The sequence below is a fragment of the Urocitellus parryii genome, chromosome 11 (genome assembly GCF_045843805.1).
Source record: "Urocitellus parryii isolate mUroPar1 chromosome 11, mUroPar1.hap1, whole genome shotgun sequence".
Taxonomy (NCBI): domain Eukaryota; kingdom Metazoa; phylum Chordata; class Mammalia; order Rodentia; family Sciuridae; genus Urocitellus; species Urocitellus parryii.
In genome coordinates, this window is record NC_135541.1 from 121137589 (window position 1) to 121149872 (window position 12284).

The 12284-nt window shown below is 37.9% G+C and overlaps 1 protein-coding gene across 2 annotated transcripts in view; it reads left to right on the forward strand.

Moving 5' to 3' along the window:
• Gon4l (gon-4 like) overlaps nt 1–12284 on the forward strand; it is an 81880-nt gene that overhangs the window by 26006 nt on the left and 43590 nt on the right. For both annotated transcript variants that reach the window (XM_077791510.1, XM_026405080.2), the window contains exons 11-12: nt 749–941; nt 11947–12048. In XM_077791510.1, the coding sequence (XP_077647636.1) occupies nt 749–941; nt 11947–12048 (295 nt within the window). The remainder of the gene's footprint in view (nt 1–748; nt 942–11946; nt 12049–12284) is intronic.

Sequence of the window (12284 nt, forward strand, 5' to 3'; positions counted from 1 at the left end):
CTAAAAATTAATTCTCTTATTATATTACCACAGTCGTTATTCAAGTCAGGATCCAGTAATTTAAGAAACATTACAGGGCTGGGGTTGTGGCCCAGTGGTAGAGTACTGATACATGGTACAAGGATGAACTTTGAACATGCCAAGTGAAAGCAGCAAGAGACAGGCCACACATTGTATGAGTCCATTTTTGTGAAATGTCTAGTAGAAGAAAATCCATATAGATAGAAAGAAGATGAATGGTTAATAGAGGCTGGGAGGAAGAGTGAAAAAAAGGGTGACTGTTAATGGGTTTAGGACTTCTTTTTTTTCTCCACATTTTTATTGGTTCATTATACTTAATACATACTGATGGGATTTTTGTTACACATGCACATAATATACAATATAACATTATAATTTGGTCAGTATCCCTTCCCAGCACTTTTGGTATGCAATTTCTTTTTGGGATGATGAAAACATTTTGGAATTAGTGGTGATGGTTGTATAATTCTGTGATATATTGAATCCACTCAATTACACCCTTTAAAAGGATGAATTTTATGGTGTATAAATTACATATCTCAATAGATGTTCTTGAAATGTTTGTTTAAAACACATCGTTTTTCTTAATATTTTCAGATAAACAGCAAAAAACAAATTGTTTAGGGAAGAGTTCTTGTGGTTTTAGCTAGGATGAGGAATGGATGAAGTTCAGAGAATTTGAAAACATATTCGCTGAGTAGCTTTTTTTTCTTTCTCCACTGGTTAGCCCATGGATGATAGTCTCATTGCATTCCGAACCCGTTCTAAGATGCCCCTGAAAGATGTTCCCCTGGGGCAACTAGAGGCAGAGCTCCGAGCTCCAGATATCACCCCAGATATGTATGATCCCAATACAGCTGATGATGAGGACTGGAAGATGTGGTTGGGGGGACTCATGAATGATGATGTGGGGAATGAAGGTAAGTGATGTTTGCCTTTACTATCTATTTCTGTCCACTGTCTATGTTGTAAAATTTTTGTTAATCAAAAGCTTAAAGAATGGGATTGTAGCCAAGCATGGTAACATACAACTATAATCACAGCAGTTTGGGAGGCTGAGGCAGGAGGATGACAAGTTTGAGGTTGCCCTCAACAACTTAGTAAGGCCCTAAGCAATTTAGTGAGACCCTTTCTCAAAACAGAAAGGGGCTAGTAATATAGCTCAGTGGTGGAGCACTCCTAGATTTAATCCCCAATACTGAAAAAAAAAAATGGGATTGTGTTGAAAGAAAAAAATAAGAAGACTTTCCCCCTTATTTTCACACTACAATCACACAGAGGACTTCTGGGACCTCAAAAGGTATGGAAGTGTGGGGATTTCTCTTTACCAGTAAGTGAGCAATTCTGTGCAGTGGATACCAGCTGGATGTCCTCTAATCACATTCAGTTCTAATGCTGTCAACCTAGAGATGGTTCAGATTGGCCTCTTTGTAGAGCATTCATTCCTCCAAGGAGGGTCTCATGGTCTACTGTCAAACAGGGTAGGTCAGAAAATTTCCTGTGGCCAGCTAAAGGCAGGGGAAGATTAGAGTTTCCCTGGTAAGGAAGTTAATGAGCCAGGAATTGTGGTAAAAGACCCACAGGTGACACATACCTCTATTCCTAGCCTTCCTGGGAGGCTGAGGCAGGAGCATTGCAAATTTGAGGCTGTCCTGGGTAATTTAGCAAAACCCTGTCTCAAAGAGGACTGGGGATGTAGCTCAGTAATAAACCTCCTCTTAGCTCAGTACCAAAACAGAACCAAATCCAAGTATATATACATATTGTCATATCATAAGTGTGTTTTGAGTTCGTTTAATTTTTATGTAAGTTATTTACTTTAAATCAGTAATTTCTCTCTTTCTCTGTTTTCTGTCTCTGTCTCTCTTTCTCTCTCTGTCTCTTGGTTAAGAATTTTTTGGGGGGCATCTTTTTAAGGTCATCTTTTTAAATTGATGCACTTCCCTTTCCTTTCTCTCTCCTTCTCCCTCTCTTGGATCCCTTTTTTCTAGTCTATTGGTTTCCTTTTTAGCAATCTTTTGAATATTATGGATCCTCTTCTGAAACATAAATACACACATAATTTTCTATATGATTTCATGAGGATTCACTGGTTCACTACAAGAACATTGTGTTAGTTAAGGGTCTTTATAATGCAAGTAAAAGAATTCTACCTCTATCTTGTTGAGATTAAATAAGACCAAGCTTTGGGAAAGACAGGAAAACCCACAGTGGAACTGTTAGGATTCTCTTTCCCTCTGTATTTCTTTCTTTCTTTTCTTGTTTTTTAAAAATATTTATTGTTGGGCTGGGGATGTGGCTCAAGCGGTAGCGCGCTCGCCTGGCATGCGTGTGGCCCGGGTTCGATCCCCAGCACCACATACCAACAAAGATGTTGTGTCCGCCAAGAACTAAAAAATAAATATTAAAAAAAATATATTTATTGTTAGGTGTAGTTGGACACAACACAATGCCTTTATTTTTTTATGTGATGCTGAGGATCGAACCCGGGTCCCGCCCATGCCAGTGAGCACTCTACCGCTGAGCCACTATCCCAGCCCCCTCTGTATTTCTTTTTATGACATAGTTCAGTTCTCAATTTTTTTTTTGCACACCCCCGCAATGACTACTTTTTACTTTGTCAGCACTATAAACGCCAATTTGAAAAATCTGGGGAACAACTCAGAATGGCTTGGTTTGATCACATGCCCGGTCTGTTGGTGGTGTGTGGCACCCATAGGGAGACTGTTTTGGCATGGAGTCCTTGGTTGACAGAACCTCATAGAGCAATGTGGTTGGAGTATGCTATTACCCAAAAGAAGAATGTTACCAGAAGTGGGGAAGGAATATTGATGAAATAAAAGTTTGAATGGAAATAGACTGTAAATGGGTAGGTAGGTGAGGCCAGGAATGTCAGGGCAAGTGACTTATTCAATTATCCTCTTTTTTTTTTTTTAACAAGTTTTTTTTTATTTTTATTTTTTTTAGAGAATTTTAATATTTATTTTTTAGTTCTCGGCGGACACAACATCTTTGTTGGTATGTGGTGCTGAGGATCGAACCCGGGCCGCACGCATGCCAGGCGAGCGCGCTACCGCTTGAGCCACATCCCCAACCCCCAATTATCCTCTTAAGTGTTTAAACATACCTTCTTCTTCTTTTTTTTTTTTTTTTTCATTTTTTACTTATAGATGGACACAATACCTTAATTTTATTTATTTATTTATTTGTTTGTTTGTTTTATATGGTACTGAGGATCCAACCTAGTGCCTCATACATGCTAGGCAAGCACTGTATTACTGAGTTATAACCCCAGCACTTGAATGTACCTTCTGATACTATTAATCATCTTGTACCAATGTGATCCTGTAATCTGTACACATGAAAAAATGAGAATTCATACCCCATTGAATCAAATGTATGATATGTCAAGATCATTGTATTGTCTCGAGCAACTAAAAAAAAAAATTTAAAAAAATCATATTCCATATCATTTGGGAAAATTTAATAAATACTTTTCTTATATAGGCATTGTACTTGGATCCTTCAGGGATAAAGGCTTATATATTGAAAATGAAATGACATCTGGGGCTGAGGTTGTAGCCCAACGGTAGAGTACTTGCCTAGCATGTGTGAAGCACTGGGTTCAATCCTTACCGCCACGTTAAAAAAATAAAATAAAGGTAAAGGTATTGGGACCATCTACAACTTAAAAAAAAAAAGAAAGGACATCTGGTCTGTGTTAGTTCATGATACATTTATTTTAATTTAATTTTTTTGTTTGTTTAAATACATTTAATTTACTTTTTTTGTTTGTTTTGTTTAAAGAGATGAGGTTTTGCTATGTCACCCAGGCTGGCTTTAACCTCCTGGGCTCATGTGATCCTCTTGCCTCAGCCTCTCTGATAGTTGGAATTACCAGTGTGGGCCATTGTACCGGGCTCCTTGTAAGGTTTTAGAAGAGGGGAAGATAATTCATGTTTAGGATGATCAACTATTGTCCAATTCCATGACTAAAACACCCAGGGTCACCCCAGATGAACTGGGCTATAGGAAGTTATCATACGAGAGACAGACACCTTTTTCTTTGGGTCCTGTGACTGCTCCTCTGACCTTAGGGGTCCACAGAAAGACAGAGATTGGGAGCACATGCAGAACCCTTTTACTGAGGGGAAGCCCTGAGGCAAGGGATCAGGTTTCAGGGGGTTGAGCCTAGCTTGGTGATGTCTGCTGTCAGCAGGTTGACTGACATCTAGGAAGGCACACCCAAAGGCAGAGCAAGAGAAAGGGACACAAAAAGGGAGTTTTCATGGAACATTCTATCCCAAACAGGGCAAAGGGGTAGGATTACAAAATAATAGGTGAGTGTAGCTCAACCCCAGGGGTATGCCTACTCGTGAAACTGGCCTTGCTATCCAGCAGGGGAAAAGACCGAGTCAGGAGTCATGGCACTATCACACCAGATTACAGTGATCTTTCAGATCCCTATGGTGCATGAGGACCGGAAGGTGTGGTAACTCAGTGTGGCTCCCCACAAACTATAGCTACATAAAAGAAGTAGGTAATTGAACTGGACCTTTGAAATATTTTTGAAAACCATGATAGGAAGGAAGGATAGAGAGGTGGCAGATAAATACGCATAGTGGATTCTGTTAGATATATCCTTCCCAGAGTTCTTTTTTTTCTAGTAAAAGTATACGAGTAATATAAGCTTGTTATAAAGAAATCAAATATTAAAAAAAGTGCTAACGCTCTTCCCCAGGATGACACTGTCTTTCCCCAGAGGGTCACCTGATAATAGTTTGAGATGCATCTGTAAGAGTTTTCAGATATGTAGTTGGTTAGTTTTAGTTTTCTACATTAATGTGGGAAGAGGAAGAATAGAATTCTAGTCCTAAATTTAAATTTAGGACTTTTCTCATTCAGTTGTAAAAGATAGATGACAAGAAACAGATTGTTTTGAATCTTAGCTGTTTTCTTTTTTTCTATTTTTCCTCTATTCCAGGGACACTAATAGGTAACAAAATGCATAAAATTGTATACAAAGGAAAATACGAAGTTTGAAATTGATCAAATAAACTGGAGAATCAGTTCTTCAATAATCAGTGACTTATTTGTTATCCCGCTAGCCTTTTTGTCTTTTTGTTTTTGTGGTACTGGGGATTGAACTCAGGACTTTGTACATGATAGGCAAGTTCTCTACCACTTAGATAAATCTTCAACACTCCTACTAGTCTTTCTTTTTTGTTGTTATCAGGGATTGAGCTCAAGGGTACTTGACCACTGAGCCATGTCCCCAGCCCTGTTTTGTATTTTATTTAGAGACAGAGTCTCACTGAGTTACTTAGTACCTCACTGTTGCTGAGGCTGGGTTTGAACTCATGATTCTTCTGTGTCAGCCTCCTGAGCTGCTGGGATTACAGGCCATTGCTACTGCATCCAGCCCTTTAGTCTTTCTGATAGAAGTCTAAATGTTTTAGACTCAAAGGACCCAATCAGAACAATTTAGGGGAGGAAAAGTTTATTTAAAAGCTCATAGTTTCGGGGCGGGGGCTGTGGCTCAGCGGTAGCGCACTTGCCTGGCATGTGTGAGGCACTGAGTTCGATACTCAGCACCATGTATAAATGAATAAAATAAAGGTCCATCAACAACGTAAAAAAAAAAAAAGCTCATAGTTTCAGAGGTCTTAGTCCATAGAAGGCTGGCTCCATTCCTTGGGGCTTGAGGTGAGGCAGAACATCATGGTGGAAGAGTGTGGCAGAGGGAGGCAGCTCACATGGTGAACAGGAGGGGAAGAGAGAGACTCCTCTCCCAGAAATAAAATATATACCCCAGAGCCACACCCCCAATTCCCACCTCCTCTAGCCACACCCTACCAGCCTTTAATTACCACTCTGTTAATCCCTGTCAGGATTCACTGATTGGTTTAATACTCTTAAAACTCAATCCTATCTCCTCTGAACCTTCTCGAATTGTTTCACACATGAGCCTCTGGGGGATACTTCACATCCAAACCATAATACTAAGCTTCTGAATATTTTAGTATTTATTCCTTTCAAAGGAATTCTCCTTTGAGAATCTGATGAGAACTATGCAATTTTTCCCTCCCTATACAGACTTAAAAATTTTTATGATATTTTGTTTTTGGGTCTACATATTTCTTAAAGTTCATTTTTTATTTATTTATTTTTTTAATATTTATTTTTTTTTAGTTTTCGGCGGACACAACATCTTTGGTTATATGTGGTGCTGAGGATTGAACCCTGAGCTGCATGCATGCCAGGCGAGCGCACTACCACTTGAGCCACATCCCCAGCCCCAAAGTTCATTTTTTTAAAAAATATTTTTATTGTAGATGGACAGAATACCTTTATTTATTTATTTTTATATGGTGCTGAGGATCGAACCCAGGGCCTCATGTGTGTGAGGCAAATGCTCTATCACTGAGCCACAACCCCAGCCCTTGAAGTTCATTTTTGAATTTATTTTTTCTAACAGCCCTCTCTGAGTTTTTTTTACACCAAGCTTCCAAATCTATGCAAAAAGAAATGGACAGGACTGTGGTTGTAGCTCAGTGGTAGAGCACTTGTCTAGCATATGCAAAGCACTGGGTTTGATTCTCAGCACCATATATAAATAAATAAAATAAAAGTCCTTTGACGACTGAAAAAAAAAAAGAACAATAAAAAAAGAGTAAAGGCCTGGCATGGTGGTGCACACCTGTAATTCCAGCTTCTTGGGAGCCTGAAGCAATAGGATCACAAATTCCAGGCCAGCTCAGTAACTTAGCAAGACCCTGTATCAAAATAAAAAAGGGCTGAGGATATAGGTTAGTGGTAAAGCATCCCTGGGTTCAGTTGTTAGAACAGCAACAACAACAACACACACACACACACACACACAGTGCCAATGATTAGAGTGTTTGGCCCCTAAGTCTACCAGCTGAATTTACTCAGGGCTGGTAAACAGGAAATGATGCTTGATATGGTATCCTAGTACCAAACTTATGCCATAGGCCTATATACTTTTTATAGCATTTTTGGTTATTTTCACATATTCCTAGTACCATTTGATCTACATGTTATTAAAAGTCAGTCTTTTCTTTTTGGAACCATGGATTGAACTCAGTGGTACTTAACCACTGATCTACATTCCCAGCCCTTTTTATTTTTTGAGACAGGTTCTCGAAAGTTGCTTAGGACCTCATTGAGTTGCTGAGGCTGGTTTTGAACTTGAAATCCCCCTGCCTCAGATTCCCACATTGCTGGTATTACAGGCATGTGCCACCATACCTGGCAAAAGTCAGAATCTTACTTGCAGAAAATAATTAAGAAACATCACTAGAGGAGCATACCAACTTAAGGTTATCTGGGTAAATGTTGACATTATTAATCAATGAGCACATTCTACCACCACAGTATCAAGAGCTAAGCAGAACTCAGAAGAAATCCTATTAAATGATTTTTCAGCATGTTTGCCAAATAAGTTCTTGGAGAAAAGTATTGACTGACCCATTTGTGTGGTGTGGGCAGAAGCCATCTGTTGCACTTCTTGCACCCAAACAGATGGGGTCCAAACCTATACATACTTCCCATATGTGATAGGCTTTCCCGAGAACTTTGATTATTCAACAATGTTGGTAAAGATCTTGCTGTAAAGAGATATACATCAAATGTATTGTGGAGATTAGGAAGATAGGATTCCATTTCCTAGGAACCAAAGAATTTGTAATGGCAAGATAAACCCAGAAATAGATGGAAAAAAAACTTGATATTTAAATAGCTATGAATTAACAATGCAAATTAACATTATGAATTGAGTACAATTTATTTACTCATGTTTTTTGGAGGGTACTAAGGATTGAATTCAGAGGTACTCGGCCACTGAGCCACATCCCCAGTATTTTATTTAGAGACAGGGTCTCACTGAGTTTCTTAGTGCCTTGCTTTTGCTGAGGCTAGCTTTGAACTGAGGATCCTTCTGCCTCAGCCATGAGAGCCACTGGGATTATAGGTGTACACCACCACGCCCAGCAAATTGAGTACGAATATTGAGTCAAGAATTATCAAAGTAGGGGCTGGGTTTGTGGCTCAGCAGTATAGCACTTGCCTAGCACATGTTGGATCCTCAGCACGCATAAAAATAAATAAATAAAGGTATTGTGTCCAATTACAACTAAAAAATAAATAAATATTTAAATAAAAGAATTATCAAAGTAGATTTGGGTAAATTAGCATAAATTTTCCATTGATAATGAATTAAAATGTATATACAAAGCTGGGTGCAATGGCTTGCACACACCTCTGATGCCATTTTTCTTGGGCTGCTGAGGCTTGCAGGAAGATTGCAAGTTCAAGGCCAGCCAGGGTAACATAGCAAGACCTTGTTTCTAGAAAAAGAATACAAGAAAAAAGTATGTGTAAGCCAGGCATAGTGGTAGCATCTGTGGACTCTTGAATGGGGAAACTGAGGTGGAAGGATTCCCAAGAGTTGAAGGCTAGCATGGCCAACATATTAGAAACTATAGAAAAGAAAAAAAGTGTGGGGGCTGGGGTTGTGGCTCAGTGGTAGAGCACTCGCCTTGCACATGTGAGACCCTGGGTTCGATCCTCAGCACTACATAAAAATAAAGAAGTAAAATAAAGGTATTGTGTCCAACTACAACTAAAAAATGTTTTTAAAAAAAGAAAAAATGTGTATATTTATTTTTAACGAAAGAAGCTTGTTTCATATTATAAAATACTGTGGAAGGGTAGAAAGTGAAAAAGCATTTTATTTTTCAGTCTTTTTTAATTTCATGTGCTTTTTGATATTCTTTGTGTTCACTTAAGCATATATTTCTCTTTAAGTGAGAAAGTTTTTCACACAAAGAATCTTTTTTTTATTTTTATTTTTTAAAGAGAGAATGAGAGAGTGAGAGTGAGAGTGAGAGAGAGAGAGAGAGAGAGAGAGAGAGAATTTTTTAATATTTATTTTTTAGTTATCGCGGACACAACATCCTTGTTTGTATGTGGTGCTGAGGATCGAACCCAGGCCGCACGCATGCCAGGCGAGCGCGCTACCGCTTGAGCCACATTCCCAGCCCCTCACACAAAGAATCTTAAGTGAGAAAGTTTTTCATACAAAAAATCTTATTGTACCTATTGATCTGCAGATTGTTCCTTTTACTTAATGATATAATTTAGATTTTTTTCATCATAATACCTAGAAATTTCTTCTCCTGTTTAATGGATACATAGTTGTTATGAATTTAATTCTTTTCTTTTTGGTAGTTTATCTCTTTCTCTTAAATTAATTTCCTTAGTTTCACTAGCCACGTTTCAAGTTGTCGACAATCACATGTGGCTAGTGGCTGTCATATTGCACAGTACATATGTAGACCATTTCCATGATTGCAGAAAGTTTTCTTAGAAAATACTGATCTAGGGGCTGGGGATGTGGCTCAAGTGGTAGCGCGCTCGCCTGGCATGCGTGCGGCCCGGGTTCGATCCTCAGCACCACATACCAACAAAGATGTTGTGTCCGCCGAGAACTAGAAAATAAATATTTAAAAAAAAAAAAAAAAAGAAAATACTGATCTAAAGTTGTCTGGGAAAAATATCACCTCAAATTCTGTAATCTGGGTCTGGGGATGTAGCTTGTTGTGGAATACTTACTTAAGCATGTGCCTGGGTTCAATTTCTAGGAATGAAAAAATATAATGTAATGACTCTACAGTTTTTATTAAGGAATTGAAAAGAAACTGGGCATAGTGGTGCCCAGCTGTAGTCCCAGCTGTTTGAGAGACTAAGGAAGGAGGATCACTTGAGCATAGGAATTAAGAGTTTGAAGAACATAGTGAGATGCCAGTGTAAAAAAAATTTTTGAAAAGACGTCATAATGTTAACATTAAAGAAAATCATGGGGGCTGGGAATGTAGCTCAGCAATAGAGAGCTTGCCTAGTGTGCACAAAAAAAGAAAAGAAAAAAAAAGAAAAACATTAGGCACAGTAGAAGCCGTAATCCTAGTGACTTGGGAGGCTGAAGTAGGAGGATGACAAATTTGATGCCACCCTGAGCAGCTTAGTGAGACCCTGTCTCAAAATTTAAAAATAAATAAATGAATACAGACCTAGAGATGTGGCTAAGTGGTAGACTGCCTCTGACTTTAGTCCCCAGTACTGCAAAAAAACCAATCAATGAATTAAAGAAAATTAGAAAAACACCTGTATTTCCAGTATTTCTACTACCCTAGCATAACATTTATTATTTTTGTACATTTTTATTTATTTATGATTCTTATCATTGCAGATATATAACTTTCATACTTATTGTTATGTATGCAGAAATTATGCTCTACTGTCATGCATGTATTAAGCATTTATAGAATGCTGTATGTTCACATTTTTTATTTTATCACACCAAGATATTATAATTATATAGCCACTCCCTAATTGTTGGGAGTGGCTATGTAATTTATGCCATTCCTTTTTATTATTATTATTATCAATAGTGTACAAATACCTTTTACAAAAAGTTTTTTTTTTTTTTTTTTTTTGATGGTACTATGGATTGAATACAAAGCCTCACACATGGCAGGCAAGTATTCTACCACTGAGCTGTATCTCCAGCCCTTTTTAGTAATTTATTTATATTTTAAAATTTTAATTTTGAGACAGAATCTCACTTAGTTGAGGAGGGTAGCCTCAAATCTAGGACCTCCTGCCTCAGCCTCCTGAGATTACAGGCATATGCCACTGCATCCAGCTAAAAAGTACTAATTTTGAAAAACAGAGTGTGATGTCAGGTGGGTTCTTTGGCAGATTCAAAGAATGAGATCCATAGACAAGTGAAGGGTAGAAAAGCAAGATTATTTAAAGCAGAAAAGGCTCCCAGAATACAGGAGTGATTCTGAGGGAAGGTACAGTCTCAGGCCTGTCTTCTGTCTAGGGGGTTTTATGGGCTTGATCTGTCTCTGTAGGTGATTGGTGGGATGACATGTAAATATAGGGTTCAGAAAGGGACCAATCAGTTCTATTTTGACTTCAGTTAATCTGGAGAGAGCAGTTTCTTTTCTTTCTTTCTTTCTTCTTCTTTTTTCTTTTTCTTCTTTTTATATCAGTTGTTGATAGACCTTTATTTATTTATCTATCTATCTATCTATCTATCTATCTGTTTATTTATTTATTTTTTATGCATGGTGCTGGGAATCAAACCCAGTGCCTCACAGTAAGAGGCAAGTGCTCTACTGCTGAGCTCCAACTCCAGCCCCTGGAGAGAGTAGTTTCTGAGCCTTTATTAGCATAACAGTGGGGGTGAGTGTTCTCTAGGTAGGTCATTGCTAGGGGTAGTTAAGGAAATATCCTGTGGTTAGGACTAGGTGGGGTCTGAAGCTTGATTTTCTAATCATGTCTTCTTCCTTCTCTGAGACCCTTTCCCTAACTGCCTGTGGGTGGTCTATCTGTGTTTCATTTTCATGGGATGTACTACTCAAAGAGAGATTATCAGCTTTCTGTCTTCTGCTGCATATTGATAGCCTTAAGTTTATTTTGAAAGGAGGGGCAGAACCTGGTTTATTGGAGAAAGTAGGTGAGATGACAGCTGTGGGAAATGATCTGTGCAGAGGCACTGAGGAGAAAACCAGTTCTTTAAAAAGTTAAAAAATGTACATTATTTATTGGAACAGATTCTTAAGGTGTTGAAAATACCAAGATTTTAGATAGTAGAATGAGTTGGACATTACTTTCCTGTTTTCATGTATGAATACATGACCAGTGTGACTCCACATCATGTACAACCGCAAGAATGGGAAGTTATACTCCATGTATGTATAATATGTTAAAATATATTCTACTGTCATGTGAAACTAAAAAGAATAAAAAATTTAAAAAGAGAAAATACTAAGATTTTATTGGTAATGAGTTCAGAACTTGGGAATAAATGTATAAAACATTTTTTCCCCCTAGATGAAGCCGATGATGATGATGATCCAGAATATAATTTTCTAGAAGATCTTGATGAACCAGATACAGAGGATTTCCGTACTGACCGGGCAGTGAGAATTACCAGTGAGTATGTTTATCAAATCCTAGTTTTGTCTGTTCTGCATCTACCTTTGTTTATTTTGTAGATTTTTGTTGGTTAAATTTGCAGCATGTTTAAGTTAAGACATTTAAGTTTCCTCTACTGCTTATTTCTGTAATTCTTTAAATTTAGGTATATGTTCAGAATGCAGTACTTTATTTTTATATCCCATAGTGATGTATTGAGTTCTTTTTATTTGGCAAAGATTGTAGTTGGGATA